At 40.8% G+C, this 23,137-nt stretch overlaps 1 protein-coding gene across 2 annotated transcripts in view; it reads left to right on the top strand.

Moving 5' to 3' along the window:
* TNFAIP8 (TNF alpha induced protein 8) overlaps nt 1-23,137 on the top strand; it is a 63,599-nt gene that overhangs the window by 29,610 nt on the left and 10,852 nt on the right. The window contains exon 1 of one of the 2 annotated variants that reach the window (XM_082782632.1): nt 13,792-13,974. The exons of the other annotated variant lie outside the window; for it this stretch is intronic. Within the exon in view, the coding sequence (XP_082638758.1) occupies nt 13,944-13,974 (31 nt within the window). The 5' untranslated portion in view covers nt 13,792-13,943. Of the gene's footprint in view, nt 1-13,791; nt 13,975-23,137 lie in introns of those variants that run through there. 2 annotated transcript variants of the gene reach the window in all.

Genomic DNA, 23,137 nt, shown 5'->3' with positions numbered 1-23,137 from the left:
TCTGCTGGCTTTTTCCTGATGTTAAAAATAAGTTTTGTTGTGTAGGTGTTGGAATGATCTGTTTTGGGAAGGCGTTGGATTAGCTTTGAGTCAAATATATTTGTAGCCTGGCCTCATAATGCTACATTTCACCTCTGCTTTCCCCCTCATCTGCTGCTGTTTTCTACTCGCAGTCAACTGCTCTGAGATCAAGTAAGCTTGTTTAGATATGAAAAATCCAGTCTGAATGGGACAGCTGCATAGCAAAATGCACATATGAGCTTTTTGCTGAAAAGATGTTGTTTAACCGCTTTCAGTTAATGTTTTCTTTTAGTTTCACAGTTGTGGGAAGACAAATATGTCATATCTGATATTTGATAAATGGTGGAGATATGTTTCTTCAGTTTCACTTTCGGAGATGGAAAATTGATAATTCTACATTTGCTTTAGATATGGATGAAGATGTCAGGGGAAATCTTACCAGCTTGAATAGCATTGTTTAACGTGATGGGAATGTTTTCAGCGGTGATAATTCCTGCTTCATCTTGTTTCATGGGGCATATGAAAGCATTTGTTGATTCATTTAGGATGTAATGTTCTGCTGCAACCAGGAAGTTAAAAATATATATTTGTTATTTTTTTCTTTTACTTTCTTAGACGTCTGAATGCATAATAGGCAGATGTCTCTACCCGACACTGATTAAACTAGAGTATCGCAATTTGTCCTATGTTGCATCTGTATGACTAAAAACTAACTTTTTAAAAAATGTAGGTTGAGGTTTTAATTGACATTCAGCTAGGGGAAAAATAAATAATAATACATGAGAAAACGATATTATGGGGGTGTTCCCCTCGGATTATCTGTTTCACAGAGGAAGGGCTACTATTGTCTGATACTGGGTAAACCTTCCTTTCTCCACCATTTGAGTTTCTATTCATTTTCAAAAGAACTCTACCCTGGCCCAGAATTACTTTATCTTTTCCTCCAAGGGACATAGGGAAAGGAGTGGCACTTTGGGATGTTCTGCAGCCTTCGTGACCCCTGTGTGTGCAGTCCTCACCCATGGCATCCCTTGGTTGTGATGGGTGGCTGAATTTTGTGTAGCAGGGTTACTTCGTGGCTGTATCTCCCTGCTGCACATCAGATCAGAGTCTCTTTTCAAATGTAGCTGGGACTGGGGTTGGAAATGGTTGAGAGAGACTTTCTACTGCTGCCTGGTTTCAGGTGACAGCTGCTACATCAGAAGTGTTCAGTTCACAGTGTTTTCCATTCCGGAGTGCACAGATAAAGCACGTTTAAACATTTTTGTTTTCATGAACTGCAACGTGAAATGCTGCTTTGGGGCCGTACCTTTAGCTGGTCGACTTTTTTTGTGCTGTGCTGCTGGTCCTGCACTGCCCCATTCAGCGGGAACAAAAACGCAATGCTGAGACCTGCGTTTTTCAGGGCTGTGTTGCCACCTGGTGGTGTTGGCCCAAACCAGCAGCAGGGGCTCCGTGACCAGGAGGAGGCAGTGGCAGAAATCACGAGTGGAAATGTTGCTGCGTGCTGCCCACGAGGAGGGAGCAGGTGCTTGTTGCAAGGCTGATTGCAAAATGGGGAGAGAGGGGTTTTGTGCTGTGCTGCTCCCAGCCGCTCCTGAGCCACGGCTCCCTTTTTGCCACTCCATGCAATGTGGTCTTTATTCTTTTTCTCTCCCCATTTATTTTCCACAGTGGTCAAGGACATAAACTACTGTACATACTGAGCCTCAGGTTTTGGAAACGCGCTGTAAAGTCCTGAGCCTTTAAGTAGCACAGCCCCAACAGAGAAGCCACCCAAAGAGTTAACCATCTTACAGCTGGGCTGTAATTCAGCTTTCAGCAAACAAGAAGTGGAGCAAAATGAGTAAGAAGTCTGATTCACATTATACTACTCAGCTCTCTTTTTTGAAACTCAATACTTGAAATAGTTTGTGAAGGTCTTGGAATAATCCTGTGAAGTGGTATTCGGTTTGGCCAAGCCCCAGAGTGCAAACTTGGTTATTTTTACTGTCAAAGCATTCTGAGAGCTGAAGTATGAATTTCCTGCGAAGTAGATAAAATACTTCAAGGGTTTGACATTCTTTGCTAAATGAATGCACTTGGACTCCAGCAAGAATTCCCGAGCTTTTTAAGTCTGGAATTTATGACAATCAATCATAATCCAGTCCTGAGTTTTTAGTGTGGTGCTAACCTGCTCCTTACACCTGAAATTTGCCTACAGTGCTCACCAACATTGGTCTGTTTAATGTAGGGAAAAATGAGCGAAGTATGTATTTTCAATCATCATAATTAGCTTAGAAATTATCAAAGTCCTTCTTTTGTGAGAGAAATGCCTACTTTGAGCTGTAAATCATTAGGTTTCAGTTACTGATATAGATACTTAAAGTTAAAAAATAAATAAATAAATCCAAAGAGTTGTTTTAGTTTTAAATTGTCCTAGCCAAGGAATAAGTAGGAGAGGTTAGCTATATCTGGGACCTTCCTTATGTGGACACCCCTTGCATATGCTGTAATGGTAGGACAGAAAGGAAGAAGATGATGATTATGCTTTATTAGACTGTCACTTGGACATGGACCAGCCTGCAATGCTGATCTCCTAAGTGTGATTTAGTTTTGAAAATGTCACCATAGCCCATGATAAGCAAGTGCTGAAAATTTTTCTTCTAAGGCTGCTGCAAGTGATGATTAAAAAAAAAAAGGGGGATATTGGGAACTGATTTTTTTTTCGTCTCATGTTCAGCATATTTGTAATTAATAATTTCCCCAAAGAAACCCAGTTCTTGCAAGTACTTTTCCAGATTCCTAATGTGGCTTCAGTCTAAGCTTTAGGAAAATAGTAAACTGATTTAAGACCTATTTGGAACATCCAGAAATCAATATGGTTCTCTGAACGAACACCGCATAATTAGGTACATCTGGCTTGTGAATGTAACCTATAGCTAAACTGAATTTTTTGAAAGCAAACTCTGCTTAGGTTTAATATCCATTTAAATCCCTCTTTTAATCTATTTTAATTAAATTTGAACTAAAAAGAGATTATTCTCTTAGCTTGATATTTTTTAGTTTTGTTTGATTTGAAATTTTATCTAAATAAGATTTTATTTGATATGCAAGTGGAGTTTTCACTGTTTGCATGATTAACGACTGGCGTCTGAAAGAAAAAGGACATAGTTTGATTGTTACGTATTAGCAAAACACTTGGATCATTCACTTGGAACTGGAACACAGCCGTTGCAAACAGAGACATGTGTTTTCCCATATGTATGCTGCTTTTATGTGAATAGAAACTTTCAATTTTTAAGCTAATATCCAATTTTCTATTCTGTCAGCATCACTGCAATACCTTTTCAAAAAGAAAAAACGTGCCATATTAGCCATAAACACCAGAAGCACTGTTTAAATCATGCTATATTTAACACTACTTCAGGCAGTCTGTTTTCAAGCTCTTTTTGGCTTTTGGCTCTCTAATATTAGATCTTATGGTTTTAATTAAAGTAACCCTTTTTAATTAAAAGTATTCCAGCACTGTGTTTTGATGCATAAGTATCTGGCAATACCTCTTGTCTTTTGTCTTGCTGAGAGCAGATCTGGTTTAAGTATCTCTTCTCATGGTTTGTGGTGACATTGTTGGTCTCTGCATAGCATATTGACTCTCTGGTAATCTAGGGAATCTGTGACACTTTTGTGTGTTTTCTGTTTCTGATGCAGAGTTTTTCCATGACAATATGTTTGGCCTTCTGTCACTCAGATTTCTTCTTACACCTTTCTTTCAGTGCTGTAAAGGCTGCGGTGTCACGTACTAACACAAATATTTTGTAAGTATCACAAACTCCCTTTGGGAAGCTTATTTTTCTGTGTGATAAAAGTCTTGAAACTAACCCAGATCTGCTGTCCCCTTAACCAGACTGGAGGAGGATTCCACTTCTTCCCTGTGATCCTGTGGGTCTCCTCATTGCTGTCTCATTCTTTTCAGTGCTGCCTTTTGCCTGGAATGGCTGCATTGGTGGTTGCAATCTGCACATGCTCTTTGAAAAGGAAAAACTAAATTTGTGAGTGAAATTCATGATATCTGGAGAAAGGGTGATATAAACCTGCACCACTACCTGTTGCAGTCCTTGGCACGATGCCCTCAAAAGACAGCTGGCTAGCCTCGACTATCTGTCTTTGACTACTGTCATGTCCTCTGTGACCTTCTGAACATTTACCAAAGTGATTATTGCCTATCTGTGGACAGCGACCAAGTCATTAAATATTATTCAGCATGTTTGCTGTAGACAAATTGGTACTTCCTGCACGGAAACCGTGTCTTCAGCAGGTGGTAACTGCTGGGTGCCTCGGTGCCTGTGGGCAGCGCAGGGTTTCTGCATGGCTGCAGCCAAGCCGATGCATCGCTACCCATTTTGTGCAACGGGCTCCTTGCAGCCAAGGCGACAGAAATACTTCAGAGTTCCCATCTCAGAAGTCATGGTGTGTGGGTTGGTGAGGTCTGGGAGGTTAAAAGGCATGCCTGCAAAATGCTCTGGCACTGCACCAGGCTTTCCGGGACAGCTGTGGTTGGAGGCCAGGTGGAGACATGTCCCCAGCTCCTCACGACAGAGCCCGAGCAGAGGCAGCGGCACTTCAGAAGCAGCTGTTGTCACCGGTTGGGAACTGGCTGTCTCAGCTGGTGTCTTTGTAACAGGGGCTCGGGCTTGGAGGATCAGCACTGCGGAGACATCTCTGCTGTGTGTGAGGTGCTTGCTTCTCTGCTGTCTTCTCGGGCTGCCAACACTGAAAATACAGAGACACAGGTGTGGGTATTGCGCGGGTGGACGTGGGGCACTTGTGCAGGGGAGACTGCTGGGGCTTTCACGTTTCATAACAAAGCTCTGTGTAATACTAGTCCAGCATTTTCAATTTCCTCTGGCCTTATGTGCATATCCCCTCTTACCCTCTCACTGTCCCTTTTCCTGTCTGGGGAGGAAAAGCTCCCCTCCAGCTGAGGTGGGGAGCCTCTGGAAGGTGAGTTTTACTGCATCCACATGGAAGCCAGGGCCTGTGGTACCTGCTGCTTCCCGGCACTGCCTTTCTTCCTGTCCCTAACTCAGTGGCCGTGTTTTCAGTCCGTTTGTCACCATAAACCCCTGCTTGTTCTGTCCTTGTGCAGACCAGAAAGCAGGCCTTGAGACATAATTTTCACAGAATCACACAGAATCACAGAATTTCTAGGTTGGAAGAGACCTCAAGATCATCGAGTCCAACCTCTACCTAACGCTAGCAGTCCCCACTAAACCATATCCCTAAGCTCTACATCTAAACGTCTTTTGAAGACTTCCAGGGATGGTGACTCCACCACTTCCCTGGGCAGCCTGTTCCAGTGTCTAACAACCCTTTCGGTAAAGAAGTTCTTACTCTGTGATGAAGCCCTGGGCTTTGCGTTCTTTACCTGAAAGATGCACCAGCAGTCAGGAGCAGGTTCATATGGCACTAGGTTTGGAAATGAGAGGATGGACAGACCTCAAGAAACCACTGGCAGGATGGAGAAGGGATACTGAGCAAGAGGGCATAGAAATAGGCAAGAAGGAGAGCAAAGAGGTAACAGAGAAGAACGGGGCAAAGTACTGGATAGCAGGCATAATAAAGAAGCCACTGAGGGATCACTTGGTGATATTTGGGGCTGGACTTGCCATGAGTTGTTAACCACATGATAGAAACATATACCGGAGGATCATCTTGTGGGTCTGCCCAGTAGGTGGAAGTATTGTGAGTGTCTCAGCAAGTGGCACCACTGTTATCATGAGAAGTGGTGTGAGGTCTGTTGTGCCAAGGGAAGCACGGGCATAACGATAAGGAATAATGCAGTGAGGATCAGGCCAAAATACACCCTTTTCATGTTTGGCATGCGGATTCAAACTCCTAATGCTCTGGTATATTCTGTCTCTCCAAATTTCTGTGGGCTAAACATTTCATGTTTTCTTAACATGAAAATGGTAACCTAATATGTGTCTTGTGTGCATGAAGATGAGTTGTTTAAAAATTCTGCACCATAGATATCTGAGATGTTAGAATTGTGCTGTTTTATGAAAACTCTGAATGCTGTATGCTGAACACAGTACTTCTGACAGCAAGCAAGACCTAATCACGGTCTGCATTATCTTGATGTATCTGTGTTTTATTATAGAAGAGAATAAAACAGAACTCAGGAGTAAAGTCTGGCTAAAGCAACAACAGATGGGTTATGGTATCTCGTCCTTTCACTTGCAGAACAGTGCTATTAAAATTGCATCGCTAAACAAAAGTCCTCTTTTTTAACGTAGAATAATATTAAAACACAAATTAGCAAGATTGCATAAGAGCTGGAGTTTGTTTTTGCTGCACTCTTGCCAGACAGAGCATATTGCATTCTATTTTGCAATAATAGAAGTAACACAACTGCAGATGTTATTGCTCTACCTCTCGGTTAGGTAATAAATTTAAAATAGCCTCTTGGTTTGCTAATTTGAATGTCTGTGCATAGCTGTTTAAGTGCAGAACTGAAAGCAGAACAAGTTAGATATATTGCAAGAAAACGGACATTTTAATTTTTCTCTGTAAGTCCATACCCCTGTCTCCACACCTTTCCTTGCCCTGTGCTATGGATGTTTGAGAAATGCTTTTAGCTGCCATAAAACACACTCACAAAATACTTATGCTGTTGGCCACTTCAACTGAGCTTTCTGGCACAGCCTCTCAGTTATTTGACCTCTTCTGTGAAGGGTTGATGTAGAAAATAAAAACAAACAGTGCAAATAAATCAGTTACTAATAGCTGGTGATTATTTTTCCTTTGTTTCTAAGTTCATCAGAAGTGTCACAAACAGCATTTAGTAGAGGATTAACAGTTTTTGTCTATTTATAAATTAAATCTCCACATTGATGGTTGTTGCTCTTTTGAGCTGTTACTTAAAAAATCTCCCTGGAAATGTTCTGTGCAGGACTGTTTTTAATATTGTAGGAGTAGAGTTCTTTTTTAGGTATTTGGAAGCAACTTACAATTCCTCCAAAGAAATCCAATGTATTTATTACTGAACCTTGGGAAAACAAATATATAAGACAGCAAAGTTTTATGAGATTGAATGCTAATGAAATAAACAGTGGAACTGCACACAGAAGGCATTATGCATGGTTTCAATTAAAATACTGGTATGCTGGTATATGTTTGATCGTATTAAACGTTTTTGTTGTCTGAGTTTTCTTTTGTGATAGTTCTACAAAAAAAGAACCTACATTTTTATCTATATGCGAATGCTTCCAAGAAGATTCCTCTGAATTATTATCTAGCAGTTAATAAATGGTTTCTGCAGAAATTAATCCCGGTGCCTTTTACTTTCTAGCTACACACATGTATTAACCGTATAAAGATAGGTGGAAGGAGTTCATAAGTCTGTGAAAGCGTAGCTAATTTGTCACTCAGCTGTCTCTTCGGTTCATTACATTTATGTTTTTATACTTTACAAATAATACTGTATAACGTATTTCATTCTTTCATTTTTATTTCAATCTTTCTCATGTTCCAGAAATAATTTGGCTAGTGCATAGGTGTTTTGTTTTCTACTGGCCTGTTAAAGAAAAAAAGTATAAAGAAGGAAATGAAAAATAACACAGATTCTGCATTTCAGATAGTGTTTGATTTTGCAACCAGATTCTTCTCTGGTTATTCTGGTTGTCTTGTAGCAGTCTGCTCCTGATCCCTTGTTGTGTCTTGAAATGTGCTGGAGATTTGAAACTAGGGCAGCAGTCAAAGAATTTGCATATACAGCTTTCTCTAGTCCACTATTTCATGAAATCATCACATGATAGAAACTTGTTTCTGCACATACTTGGATCATAAGCCATTGTGTAGATGGTTTGCTGTTGATCATAGCTGCTCCGTGCTTAACGCAGGATAGCTATCTACTCGTGGAGGGGCAGTACCTAATTATATACAGATTGATCTCTTCACCATGTATGTGCTGAATACTCAGGCACCAGCTAGGCTGCAGGCAGGCTAGACATTAAGGTTCCTGATCAGTCCTGTTTTGTAAAACTTGAGTTACTCAGGGAAGGCAGTCTCGGATTGTTTCACCTTCAATTTTTTAGCCACGTTCTTTGCAAGAACCTGAGAACAACCTGTTAATAAGGTCTGTCTCAATTTAAATGAAGGAGGGGCTGAAGGAAGTGTTTTCTACCTATAAAAAGACCATGGATAACTAAAAATGGCTGCAGGTTGTTTCTGAAGCAGGTTGCCCATGTATGTGCTGCTGGTGCCGGATGTCGGTCAGAGTGTGATGTCTGAAGCAGCCCGCCTTTGTAATCATAAGAAACCCTGTGGTACATCCATCTCTGTGAATGTGTTTCACCAATTCTCCAATACTGTTTCCCAAACTGAAATAAGTTCGGTAGATCTGGTATGCAAACATTTCTGGAACACCCAGACATGCTGCCCTGTCAAAACAGTAACAACACGTTTATGCAGTATCTCAGATAAAAGGTACAAGTCAGTATTTAATGGAGAAAAAAGAACTAACAGTTACGTCCCTGGTGTGGAGATGGACGTCCATCTCCTGTGCTGCTTCTGCCTGTACTGGTGTTAATTTGTCTGTGATAGCAAAAAGCACACAAGAGAGGACACATGCGAGGATGAAGACACCAGTTAATTCTTGCTGCAGAGCCTGTGTGAAGTTTTCAGGAAGAGGTCTCACAAGGCTGTCACTGAGCTTGTGTCCATCATGCCCACGTGTGCCAGCATACAGGTGATGCCCATGTGCATCACTGCTGATGTCCATGTGCACCACTGTGCCCAGGTGCTGCCACGTGCAGCAGCATTCAGGTGATGTCTGTACGTGGCAGCACCAGGTAAGAGCTGCACCCTCTGGCACCTGGGAGGATGCCTGGTGGGTTCATTTCTGCAGGAGATGAGCAGGAGTCATTGCTGGGAGAGGCAGCAGCTCTTCACCATGTGTTGCAAGAGCTCAGGGCTTGCTAGAGATGCCAAAAAATCTCATCTGCCAGTCTGCAGTATCAGGGAAGGACTAAAAAAATGAACAAAAACGTTGCCCTTTTGAACATTTGTGCATCTTGAAATACAGTTCTATTATTGTCTGCCTGTCTGGGAAAAAAAAATGCGAAAGGTACAAGAAAGGACCAAGGAAAGGAGCAAGTCAAGTGTCCACTTGTTGTCTTTGATGGCTTACCCAATCAGTAACTTCTATAAAAGCATCTTACTGGCAAAACCTACAAGTTAACGTGGAGACACTAGCAAAAAAGCTAGCTACGGTTCATTTACTAATTATGTCTCACCGTGGCTTCCAGGCTTGTGAATGTAACTGTTAGTTGTTTTTTCTCCATTAAATACTGACTTGTACCTTTTATCTGAGATACTGCATAAACGTATTGTTACTGTTTTGACAGGGCAGCATGTCTGGGTGTTCCAGAAATGTTTGCATACCAGACCTACCAAACTTATTTCAGTTTGGGAAACAGTATTGGAGAATTGGTGAAACACATTCACAGAGATGGATGTACCACACAGTTTCTTGTGATTACAGAGATGGGCTGCTTCAGGGCAGTATCCATGTTCCGCCTGTCCTGCGTGAAAAGCTGCCTTACACGCCTGTACTCCACTCCCCTGGACGAGTACCAGAAGGTGAAAATCAGTCACCCAGGAACCTTTGTATCAGAAATAGGTATGACTTGCTGGGGCTACAGGAGGGAGGTGGTTCTGGGGTAAGCTTCCTTTTGTATTACCGCATGATTGCTAAACTGCAACATTTCTATAATGCCTCAGTTACACGTTTAAGTATGGCACCTTACACAGAGAAAACATCTGTTTGAAAAGTCTTGCTTGTAGCAGTAGTTTGAAAGCTAGCCCACTTTTACTTGTTCATCATACTCATCACACAACATTCACATTTACCTCATCCCTGACAATTCATAGGAAAGAAAATCTCAGTGACATGGCTGTTGACACAGCACAAAGAAACGCTACCTGCAGTTTTGTGTACTATCACTCTTTCAGGGTATTGTGCACCTCTTTATGTTGTCCAACAGTTAGAGTGAGGTGGAAGACAGATTTCCCCTGGTTCCATATCAGTTCTGTCACATGGGTTCAATAACTGTGCAGTTATAACCAGCAAAAGACAAGCAGTTGGCTCATAAAGAGAGAACGATTGCTGGCTGTAGCAGGGAGTTAAAGTTGCTCATGGATCTTATTTGTATGTTTGTTTTTTTTGTTTGTTTGTTTGTTTTTAAGATGTTTGCAAGACCTTTAATGTGATATTCTGGACTAGAAGAAGTTATCACCAGACACTGTTAATCACATTAACCAAACAGAGGAAGATTAAAAAAATAAATAAATCGATGAATATGTAATGTCTGAAATGGTGCATTACCGCTTCCTTCTCAAGAACTGCTCTATGGCTGTGCGGTTTCTTTTTGCAGTAGGAGATTTATTCTTGCTTCCATAGCAGCTGCCTCTTCTTGAAAGCTTCTTCCTGATACTTTTCACGTAGTAGTGTAGCTTCCTTCTTTTTGTGAACAGAAACATTACAGTCCCTTATGACATTTCAGCATTGCGCTTCAGTATCTTCTTAGCGGTAATTTCAGCACCAGTTTTGGTGTACTATTATTTTTACTATTTATTTTAAATATTTAGAGAAGATGTAATAATATTTGGCGCCTGTCTATCTATTAAGAAAATGCTTCTGTTTAAGTGCATTAAGACAAAACATGAACAAGATTTTAAGCTCACTTGGGAATGTGCTGCCAAGGCTACCCACCCTCTAACACTGCCTTGTATATTTCTGTAAATAAGCAAAGGGCCGGCTACTGCCTGTTCACTGTGCAGTATTATCTGCAGAAATGTTGGCAATGAGCTTATTCTTTACAAATGAAGGTTTTTGTTGTTGTTGTTGTTTTAGTAGAGAGTGTGTAAAGGACTGACCAGGCTTCACTCCATCCCTTTGTCTTTCCCAGTTTTGTGGCTTTTAGACTCTTAACCACTGAAATTTAGAATGCAAACTGATTTTGTGCGGGTGCCACAAAATTTTCTTCAGAGAACTCTGGCCTCCCCTCTGAGGTAGGTCCTGTCCAAATGAATGTTTGTTAATGGGTTTTAAACCCTTCATTTTTGCAAGTTAGTTTGTTTTTCCCCTGAAGATTGTCTGTCCTATGAAATTTAGTTAAATTTAGTGAAATTAAGTCTCCTGACTCTATTTTTAGAGTTTTTGTCATTCTTTCTTGTGTCCAGCCCGCTCCGTATCACATGCACAGGTTATGATTAAAGAAGGTTATTAAGCTTCCAGGCTGTTTACTCATCAGAGGACCCAAAAGTCGGTCTGGATTCTACTTGCAGGTGAGCAGATCCTGTTGTCCCATACCTGGGCATTGTCCACTGGCTCTACTTAATTTTTATCTGCCCTATTTTGTTACTTTTTCAGACACTTTAATAAAGTTCACTGGAGTTCACTGGTTGCAGACTCTGAAGGTGGTAATATCCTTATGATCTAGTGCCATTAGAAGTCACTGTTTAATGCTAGATTAGAAGATTACCTACCTCTTTTCATTCTGGTTGGGGTCTTTTCAGCTGATGGATGTGTCCTTAAGAAGTGTGCCAACCAAAATGAAAAAAAAAATCTAAAGTCTGAATGGAGACCCTCTAGGAGCTGTGAGGAACAGAGAAGGAGGTGCAATCTAGACCCTGTAGGGAAGAAACTGAAGAAAAATGTAGGGGTTTTCTCATGGTTTTCTCTCTCTCTCTTTTTTTTTTTTTCCCTAAGTGCTCTGAAGTTCCTGAGAGATTTCAGAAATGTAAATTTGCAGAACTTGCTAAGTTTAATCACAAAGCTCATTATCTCTCCATGCCTGTCTGTCATCTAAAATACTGAAAGACATCTATTGTGTAAATCTGCTCGTGGAAGGCTCTTGATACCAGGCCATTTTCTGGCTTCTTGATCTCTCTACTCCCTGTAATCAAAGGACCCCAAAAGCTATTGCGGTTCATCTTGGCTTATGCTGTTTCTTCCTGTTCCTCCTCTATTCTGTGTGGGGGTTTTTGGGTGGTTTCAGTCTACTATCCAGTAATTACCCCAAACCAGTGTTCAGGGAGCAAAAAGATGCAGAGGAGTAATCTTTAAAAAAGATTTTATTTTTTTTTTAATATTTTTTTTTAATTTAAAAATGTGGCTTTTTTAGGTAGTCCAGTGTTGTAATTACTTTTTCTTCAGTGACATCGTATAGGACAATATGTGCTCGCTCTCTCTGTGCTCTGAAGGACACAACTGCTGTACAATGAGGCCTGTGGAAGAGAGAATAAGAAGTTAAGAATAACCTTAGGAGACCCATGGGGTTGTACATCTTGTCAGCAGGAAATTTTCAGCATCGCCATGTGCCTTTAAAATGAGATCTTATTTAGGCACATGGGAAGTACAGGGGAAAAGGCAGTCCTTATCAAGAATAAAATCACTTAAAATAGCACAAGAAGTGCTCACATGCAGAAGTATTATTTACTCAGGTCAATGCAGCAAATGGGACATGGCTAGAGAATTCATACCATCGGTCCTGACTATGTCTTGTACTTGCGAAACCATCCCTCCTACTTAGAGCGTTCCCATAAGCTTTAATGAATACATCTGAATGTTACAAAACTGAAGTGCTTAATTTTTTTTTTTACTGTTATTTTTGAATGCGCCCCAATTTTGTGTAGCTCACAGCTTTCTGATTTCATCTTGAAGTATGCTTTATTTCTTCTTGACGAGGCTCCAGGAACCTGGGCACTCATTGTTCATTGCATTGCTTTCACCAAGACCCTTGCAGCCCTACAGAGGTGTGTGTTGAGCCCTGTTACCTGGAGGTGGGAGGGAATGCTGTCCCCACATAAAGCTGGCTCTGATTTAGTTGGGGCTGCTCTGGAAAGAAGTATGCCTCTGCTGTGGTCTGAGCAATAGCCCTTCTGCTCTGCTTTTGTCTTGTTTGCTGTACTAAAAATAAATTAAATGAATAAGTAGGAAAAGATAGTTCCTTCTAACAGTGATTGTACTGAAGACTGTGCCAGCTGGAAAATAGGCTTGCACATAGTTCCCACCGCTTTTGCTGCTGATCCTTTGTGTGACGAGGTGGGGGGTTGCTGCAGGAGACGGCTGCTCTCTCGCTGTGCTGTAGAACAGCGTGGAGCGATATTTAAAGATGATTTAAAGATCTTCACAGGGGTGTGGGCACAAACAAATCAGGTAGCTTCTCCACGGAGCAGAACTGAGTTGCACCTTTTGGGAAGGCTGGCATCACACACAGCCCAAAGGAAGGGGAAAAAAGTGTTCTTTAACTTCAGCTTGAGCTGCCTGAGCAGGGCTGCTGCTGCTCCTCATCCTCTGAGCGTTTGTGTAGTCATCCTGCTTTAGTCGGTGCAATTACAGATAGCACAGAACTCATCCCAGATAGCAGCCAGTGCTGAAACGCACAACTTCAGCTTAAAAAGTAATTGATTTAAATTAGGTTTTACTGCCCCAGTTAGCAGAGCCCCAGTCTGCTTGCCAGTTGCTGCGATCACACGCCGTTCCTCGCCCAGGGTGTTTTTGGTCTCCTGTGCTTGCTTTCTCATACCCCGCTGGCGAGCCGTAACAAGCAAAACTCCACCCTTTCTAGAGACCAGGGAGAATGAAATGCATAACCGGCAACTGCTGGCAAGGGAAGTGAGAGTTTCTGTTGAGGTGCCGCTGCTTTTCCAGACGGCGGCTGGTGTGCCGCTCCGAAAGGGGCGGAATCCTTTCCGAGCAGCTGAGCTGTGATTTGCTGAATTCGCAGACTTTTCCCCTTAAAATCCCAACCCTCTTCTTTTTTTTTTTTTTTCTCTTTTCTTTCCCCTTTTTTTTTTTTTTTTTTTTTTTTTTTCTTCTTTCTGAGAAGTCGACTCGCAGCTCCTCAGGGCGCACCTCGGCTGCCCGCAGCACCATGAGCTCGGAGGCGGACGAGTCCAGGGAAGGTAGGGGAACATCTCCACAGCACCCCCAGGGCCCAGGGACGTGTCCTCAGCTGGAGCAAGAGTTTTCTGCTCACTTTTGGGTGCTCGGAGGGGAGGGAGAGCGGCCTGGCGTCCTGTGGGTTTCGCTGGGAATGAAATACCCCAAGCAGAGGGAGGTCTGGCCATGTCCCTGGCCATGGCCTAGCGCGTGGAGCGCTGATCGGTGGGAGCAGCCGTGCTTCAAGGCGCAAACAGTCGGGTATCGAAAGAGGAAGGGTTTCTTTGGAGTTGGAAGTGCTGTGTGTTTCAACAGAAGAGGAAGTCCCGTGGGGGAGAAGTGAAAGGTCATTATTTTGGGAATGAGCTCGGGCGCTGCTCACTTCCCTGTCAAGAGCCGAGCGCGAGGCGCGAGCCGGGCCTGAAGGGCTTCGCGCGGCGCTGGTGGCGGTGGGGAGCCACCGCTGCCAGAGGAGGGGGCGGCTTCCTGACAGGCCCCACGTACAAAGGGACGCTTATTCAGAAGAGGGAGCAGGGCTGTAAGCTGGATTTCTTAGGGTAGGATTCAAGTTTTGTTGCTGTGAGTAGTCCTCGGGGAGGCTCAGAGTTACAGGGATCCAGTGTGGCTCAGAAAATTGAAAGAAAAAAACAGAAACAAAAACACACAACACACTCAAAACCAACTAACAGGTTAAGAAGCAGCATGGCAATCTGAGCGTTTTGTAGTTGGTGAAAAGAAGAAATGGTTTGAGTGTTTCAGCTGGCTTTCCCCGCACACTCTTACAACTTCCCCTGCTTCAGGAGTAACATTACTGTGGACCTCTGCTTCTGCTTACAGGCATGAGTGTTTTTTTTTGACGTACAGAAAAGTACTGGGTCAAACTTTGTGGTAATAATGTCAGTAAAACCTGGTTAATAATGAAGAATTACAAAAATGCCCTGTTTTCTTTTCCTTTGTTCTTCTCGTTGATTGAGTGGATGAACTAAATACAGAATTTGGTTTTACCCAAGAAGATTCTGGGGGGCTGATTTACTGAAAAGCAGAACTGAAAAAGCATTTCTCCATAGAAACTGTTTGAAAAAGAGAATGAATATGGCAATGTGAACATTCTCCCTCAGTTTTACAGTAGGAGAGATCAGCATGCATGCCACAGCATGAACCATCCTTTGGTTTACATACAGGAAGCTCCAGACAATTTTATAATGTTGTCTGTGTTTGAAATGTAAATTTTCTTTTTAAAATAAATCTTTTACCTTCTTAGATAACTCAGATTCTTAAGATGCTCTGAAAACATTTGTTTCTTTCTGTGCATATTATTTTGTTTCCTTTGATACAATTTGAGATGCCAGGATCTTCATGCTGAAAAAAAAAAAAGGATTGGGAGCAGGTGGCTGAGACAGGAAAGAAGGGATAACTTCTTGGTTAGCTATTTTTGGCTGGGAAAATACTTGGGTTTTGCTGCACTGTGATTTTAATAGAGTGGAAGATAAAAGCAGTGACCGTTATGGGCAGATGAGATACAGATACCACTGAGAGGGTATCAGTCAGTCTGTAAATGTATTCCTAGTAATGCAGTCCTGTCTGTAAAGGAGTAATTGAGAAGATCTGTGAGAAAAGGGGATTTAGTCTGTGTGAATAAAGACCAGGATTAACAGGTGAATTTGTAGAGCTGCAGTTTATGTACTGCTTTGCCTAGTCTGATTGAACACGGCATGAAAGATCACTGATCATGATACTGAAAAATACAGTCTAGTACTGTGGGTTTGTAATGGTTTGGTGTATGTGGCATAACGTAGGTATTCAGAATCTTTCAGCTATCTTTTTGCTTCATCAAGAATAGAGCCGTGTGCTTTTTGCATAAACAAAATTGATACGTCACAAATTCAAACTCAGGTTGAGGCTCAGGCTTTGAACACTAAAGGTATATAAACTTTTAAATGGTTTAGCAAAGTGGGTGGTTGATTGTTCCTTTAAGTGCAAGACTGAAGGTCCTAAAACATAAGTTCTGATTTGCCCACAAATTATGAGGCTCCACCAAGACATCAGCAGGTAAAGTTCTGTTAGTAGTGCAAGGAATACATGGTACATTTACATGACTATAAAGTAGTTATTTTGACAAAGTCTGTACATTTCAAGGCCAAAGCTCGAAATGAAAGTGCAGTAGATAATCTGCTACATGCTAGAGAGTGAAAAGAGGAGAAAAAGTACATGAAAAATATTATTTTAATGTTTTTTGCAAGCAAAGGAAGATTTTTTTTTTTCTTAAAACAGATGGTCAGATGGCTGATGGCAGTATCACTGGTGAGAGCTAATGAAGGAGTATATGAGGAACTCTGAAATTCAGAAATGGTCATGGTTACAGTGAAACCCAAAAGTTTTGAATTACAAATTCCCAAAGATTTTCCTCTTCTTTTTTTTTTTTCTTTTTTTTTTCAATTAATCATATAAATGTATAATCCTTGATCTCCAGCCTAATCTTATTTATATAGTATGAACTGGGAGTAAGAAATACATTAGTAGAATGCAGTCATTACTGCCTTTATTTTGTACAAATCTGGACTTTTCAGTTTCTGCCTTTGATCTCTGCATGGTACATATTAGAATGCTAACATGAAACTTTTTTTTTTTTTTCTTCAGTCATACTGCTCAGTAACTTTAGAACAATCTTCATATTCATCTGTATACCACAATGATGTGGTAAAGTGTGTTGTGTATATATGGCACCAGTCTGTATTACATTTACAGATTCCAGCAACTGTCATGATATAAATAACTTGGGACATTTTTTGTAGTTGCTTTTCCTGTGGATGAAGCAAAGACTTTGGTAAAGAAACAGTAGAAAAATAAACAGTAGAAAAGTAAAGAAACATTCTGTTCTATGGCATAATTTCAATCTGGTGTTGCATGGTGGCATGTCACACACCAAGGAAAGTAACAAATGGTTTCAGGCTGTTACCTGACTCGGTTCCTTTCTGTGATCCAAAGGGAATGTTCGTAGTGGTTTCACATGAAAACTAGGTATCATTAATATTCCTTCTTAAATACATGCAAATGCATTTTAAAGTTACTGTAGTATAAATGGTGTCTTTAAAGAATATTTCTTCAATAGAATGAAAAAGTGATATCCATGAAGCTTCAGAAAACTTCAGCTTCATTCTACAGGTTTTATGTTGGATAAGTAGACAACAACAGGAAATAGAGTATCTCAAAAGAAAATAACTGCAGATATCAGAGGGAGTGTAATACAGAGCCTGTGAAACAATGGATAATGTATTACAAATTCAGAAGCATTGAGAGCCTGCACTGCACCTTTATCACACTTAAATACCACATTTCGTGGGAGAGAGATCTCTCTGCATTCCTGAAAGTGCTCAGAGCTTTATTAGACACAATTGGCATTTTCTAATCCAAATGAGACTACTGAGGAATGAGCTCACCTGTTTTGTTCCTTTTAGAGAACAGACGTGGAGGTTATAACATCACAGTGTGCTCTCTGTTTTGAGAAGTAAATACTGTATGTAGTCATGGATTTGCTTTGACATTTTGCACTGAGCTCTCACTGAAAATTTTCCAGGGCAGAATCTTTATTTAAGTCACTAACTCTCTGCTGTTGTGCTCCTATGGGGCACTTACCGCACCCAGAGCACCCTTGGTAGTCTGCAGAGCAGGATTCTGCATCCCACCATCTCCATAGCCAGTGCTTGTTACAGTTTTTTCTGCTTTTGTGATAGTGAATGGGGAGATCCAAACTGTGCGAGTAAAATGTTACCCATACTTAAATGTGACATGTACCAGCTGATGGCAGCCCCATTTCATGTCAAAATTTGAAGTTGCAGACTGTTTCTGGTCATAATTAGAATAAACGAAATGAAAAATGTAAGATTAAGCAGAAATTGAATTTCTCTCTTTTTTTGAATCCAAATCAGAGCGGTTTTGTGTGATTTGTGGTAGCTTTGGCAGCTGCCAAAGTTAGAGATCATCTCCTTCCTTTTTGTAGAGCTCAGTTTTCTGTACAAAGCCACAGTGGAGCAGCACAAATAACTAGTACTAAACCCCACGTATTAAACTCACGTTCTGCCCCCTCAGACTATGAAATGTGGGCTTCCTCTGTTTTGCTTACTCTTCGTCTACTTTCCATTGTCATAACAAAAATCTCCGTAAAACGTTATGGCTGGTGAAACAGGAGCTTTTTGTTGAGAGCAGTCTGAAAATTTCAGACTGCTGGCCCCAGTGGATGTGTCCAAGATCTAGATTAGTCAGTTGAAGACTTTTTATTGCGTAGATAACATCCCTGCTGCAGATGAGGAGATTTAAGAGATTAGTGGCGTCATAAATGTCGTTTGCACAGGTCTGTGAGTTAGTGCAATGCTTAACAATGTGGCATTTCATGTAATCCTGTCTGTAGGTTATTAGAATTCAAGAGTAATAGGAGAAGCTAAAGGCAAAATATTTAATGTTAATATGGGAAAGATAGAAAAGGAAAAAAAGTTTATGAAAAAGAAAGAATAATTACCAAATGGACATGGTAGTACTGCACCACAATCATATTGGGGAAAACATTGCCAAAGATGCAGGTAGGGGGGGTGGAAGTAAAAGCAAGAAGTTATCACCTTAATGAAGAAGGAACAATGGGACATTTGGAGGAAATAAGATCAGGGCAACCAGGCAAGTCAAAACTGTTAGAATTTGTAGCGCAGTTTGGAGGTTTGCGCATGTAATGAAGCAGAATACAAGAAACCCGATAAAGGGATTTGAGGACGGAGATACAACTTCTGTGGTTTGTAGTACAGCTGCTGCAGCTACATCTTGATGTAGGCACTTGCAGCTCTCCGTCAGAGCCCTGGCTTAGAGCAGTTAAGGAGCTCAGCATGTCTCCCCTCGAAAACTGAAAGAATGGCTGGTTTTATTTCCCTGGCCAAGTCGGGGCAATACCTATCTGTGAATGGATTAGGTGGCAGCCCCCATCGCTGCTTCCACAGGCTTAGCGTGTGATGTGCTGAACTGGTGTTTTTCGCTTGTCTCACATTTGGAGTCCATACCCAGCAGCTGTCTGCTGCTGAACACTTTGCTCGTCTTCATACCCCACATACTTTGCAACCTCTTCCTTGTGCAGCGGGGGCAGACGAGGAAGCGAGGCGGTAATCTGAGCAGAGGCCGGGGGATAAGCACTAGCTGTAGCTGGTAGGCTCCTTCGGGGAAGCACTGGAGCTCTTAACTGGTTAATCATTTAGCTGCAGTTGTTGGGTTGAATGCTACATTGCTTTGAGAAAATTCCATTAAGATAATTACGCTTATGCAATCAAATCTTTTAATCCGCAGTGAACTGCAGGACCTAAGTGTTTAATTGTGAGTAAGATACAGGCCCTCCAAGAGAGGGAACCATCGACAGAGCGAGCAGCAGGCTAACGTCAGCTGTGGGGAGCTCTTGGAGGTCATCTGGCAAGACCTCCCACTTATTGCAGTGACAGCTCTGGAGCAGCAGCCAAATTCAGAGCTAGCTGAAGTTGCTGAGGCTTTATCCGGTCAAATTGTTAGTGTCTTCAAGAATGGTGCTCCCACAGCTCCTTTAGCAACACCCTCCAGTACTGTACCGCTCCCTCTTGCTGTGAAGAATTTTTTCCTTACATCTAGTGAGATTTGCCCTTGCTGCAGCACGTCTGCTGTTCCTCACTCTTCTGCTGTGCTAGTCAAAGAGGAACCTGGCTGTTTTCTCTCTACAGCCCTTCAGTAACAAGTTAGTTGTACCAGTTAGGTCTCCCATTAGTCAGGTTCACCAGTTAGTTCTCCTGTTAGTCAGGTGTACCAGTTAGGTCTCCTGTTAGCCTCCTCAGGCAGAGCAAACCCCGCAGTCTCAGCCTGTCCTCTCTATCGTGTGCTCCAGCTCCCTCAGCATATTGGTGGCTTTCATGGACTTGCTTCAGTTTGTCAGTTCCTTTGGCAGAGATGCAAAGGGGCCCAAATCTGGGCACAGTGCCCCACAGACAGGACGATGATATTTTGTTTCAGAATTCTGGCAATTTTCTTCCATTTTACTGAGTTGGGTGTTGTACCTTGCACCTACATTTGGAAAGGGTGTATTCCTGAACAGTGTTGTTTCCAAGTATGCGAGCTGGCTAAAGGAATGGCTTCTAAGAACACTCAGTATTTTGTAACACATGTGCCAGTGATGGCGTAAGGAAAATGTGATGCTCAGATACCAATAACCATTTGTGTCCCTTATTCAAGAGCACACATCACTCCTGTCATGGGTAACTATCATTTGGACAATTCTTCTGTTAAATGTGACAGTTTCATCAGATTTTGTAAATATTGCTTTTTGAAAAGCAAATTGCTTTTTTTTCTTCTTTTTTTTTTTTTTTTTTTTCCCAAAAGTATTTAGAGTCTTTATAAACACAAAATAAATGAAGACTGTATTCCAGGTGTTATCCAGGTGTTATCTCAACCATCTGGACTGATTTTTTTTTTTTTTTTAACAGTCATTACAATCTGTGGTAAGGGGAGAGCATTTCATAAAGAGTTATGAAGAAATAATAAATATTCAATGAAAAAATACTAAATACTTTCTATGCTGCTTTTTGAAAAAAAACGTTCTGTTTTTCCATACATCACATTTCAGAGAAGTAGGAGGCTAAAAATAATCTTTGTCTATTTCAAAATGGTTTTGAAGTCTATTTTCATCTTCAAGGAATAATTTTTCACATTTGTTCATTGGTTGGATACCTCATAGGTCCAGTACTATCCAGCAGAAGTACTTCTGTTTGGTAGTAAAAGTTGCTGTGTATGTCTTTGTAAGAAACTTGCTTAAACTGACTGTACCTGCGTTAATAAATAGCTCTAATCTGAAACTCAGTTTTATATATACTGATATTAACATTAAATTTCTCTTAGTGTGAAAATATAAAAATTACAGATTTTCACGTTTTATCTGTCTGTGCCCCTTGATTTGCTGAGGTATTTTTAATTATTATTATTATTTTTTAAGTTATGTGTACAATTTTTCTTTCGTGGACACATCTCCATAATGACTACTGAACAGAAAACATTGTGTGATCAGTGATGCACGTGTGACTATAAGCAAATTGGTTCCTTGTAACCATACTGTTAGCAAAAGCTCTCAGCAGGACACAATCTTGTTTTGGGTGAGGACAGGAGAAAATGAGACACCTGACCTTTAAGAGTTTTATTCTACATTTGCGATTTTCTCATAAGTTTTATTTTTCTTCATAAGATTCCCTACCTTGGTTGGGGTTTGTTTTGGTTCATTTTCTTCAGTTGATTTCCTGTCACAGTTATGTTTTGGTGCTGGCTTCTAGTTCCCAACAATGAATAGAGAGGCCACACGACTGCATCTCATGGCAGATCGCATTTGGAAAACTTGGGATCAGAAATTTTTGCAGATGTGTTTCAGCAGGAACAATGCAGAGAGAATTTGGAAATATTTTTCCTTACATGTTGCTACACTCAACATCAATATTTGTAACTGTACAGGTCAATAAAAAACTATCAGCCAGTCTTACTTGCACACCAGTGAGAGAAATCTACTTTTTGTTTTGACGTGGTAATACACAAATTTTGGTGTCTCTGCAGAGTCATGTTCCTGCTGGCACTTTACAGTGTAAGACAAAATTGCAGTGAAGTGAGAGTTAGTGTTTCATTTACTTGAGAGCATTTGTCCTTGAAAGGTTCCTAGTGTGAAATCCAGGAATGTATCGTAAGATATATTTTAATTAGCTGTGAAGGTAGGTATTTGCAGGTTTCCCTGAGGCATTGGAAGCTGACCTGTGCTTTCAGTAGACCTTTAAGAATGTGGTACCCTCTAGCCTTGATCCCAGAATGTTTACACTGCACTTCATACAGGAATTAGTAAAGCACTGAATCAGTGCATGCACAGACAAGCCTCCACTTAATTAACTTCATCAAGAAGCATAGGAATAGCTTTGGCTTTGAAAAGTGTAGAAAATCTATTGTTTTAAATCTCAAAACTTTATTGGGATCTGTTTTTGTTTTTACATGTACTATGTCTGCTTTAGCAAGATATTCTACAAAGTCTGTGTATAGAAAGAAGAAATTTATGGTTGAATGTTAGCAAAATGAGTAAGTGACATTGGTGAATATTTTATCTACTGATACGCAGGTCTATTTTTTCCCACATAAAAAATGAGAAAATGTTTATCTTAACAGAAAACATTTGCATTAAAAATATTGACTGAGAAATAACGTCTTAGTCTTTGTATCTTGAACTACAAATATTTTGAAACAATGAATCATGAATTTGAGCAGCTGTGGACAGGAATACTGTATCCTTCAGGAAGAGGTAAGAATGAAGGCTCTGGTGTCTTCACCAGTTATACGTCTTCACCAAGTTCACAGTCCTGTCCTAAGTGCTGTGGACTAGAAATCTAAAAATCTGTGATGCAAGACGTCCAGGATGGATGTTTAAACTAGGCTTTATTTACAACAAACAGTTGCTATTATAATCAATCGGCAGAGATAAGAATTATGTTGGATTAAGATGTACATAGTTCACTGTGGGTTATTACTTCATTGTGAGGATAGCAGTATCTCATGGTGAGGCGAAGATAAAATTGTTGTCATTTTATTTCATCTGACAGTACAAAAATGTCACCCAACTAATTTGAAATTTAAATTGATGGTATTTATTTTCACCACTGGTGGCTTTTCCTTCTCTAGAATTCAAATTTGCATTCCCTCCTTCTTTTTGGGTAATAACCCTGATAATCTCAAGCTACAAAACCCTTTCCTGATGGTGGAAGGTCATGTGGATATCACTTCATACCTGATCAGTGCTGTTCATAGTCTGCTTAAAAATAACATGTGATGCCAGTACAAAGAGAGTGGACATCTAAATTCTACAGTTAACAGTGGTAAAAAACAATGTACTAAATCTCTTATGGCTTGCCCCAAGGGGTAAACTACAAAATAGATCCAGGTTTTAGAGTCACCGAAGATTTGAGGCTGAAAAGGACCTCTGCAGACCATCTATTTTTAGTCAGTATTTAGTCAATATTTATAACATTTAAAAGTAAATTGGCTTACTGTTGCCTTGCTATGTATCAGTCAAGGTTCTGTGTCTACAACAGAACCTTTTCTGTTCTACAAAGGAAAAATTATACTGCTTCTTGACATAAAAGAATGGCAGTGTTCATTTCCCCCCTCCTCCCCCTT

The sequence above is a fragment of the Aythya marila genome, assembly GCF_965140915.1.
Source record: "Aythya marila genome assembly, chromosome: Z".
In the NCBI taxonomy this organism is placed as follows: domain Eukaryota; kingdom Metazoa; phylum Chordata; class Aves; order Anseriformes; family Anatidae; genus Aythya; species Aythya marila.
This window is presented reverse-complemented; position numbering and strand designations above follow the sequence as displayed.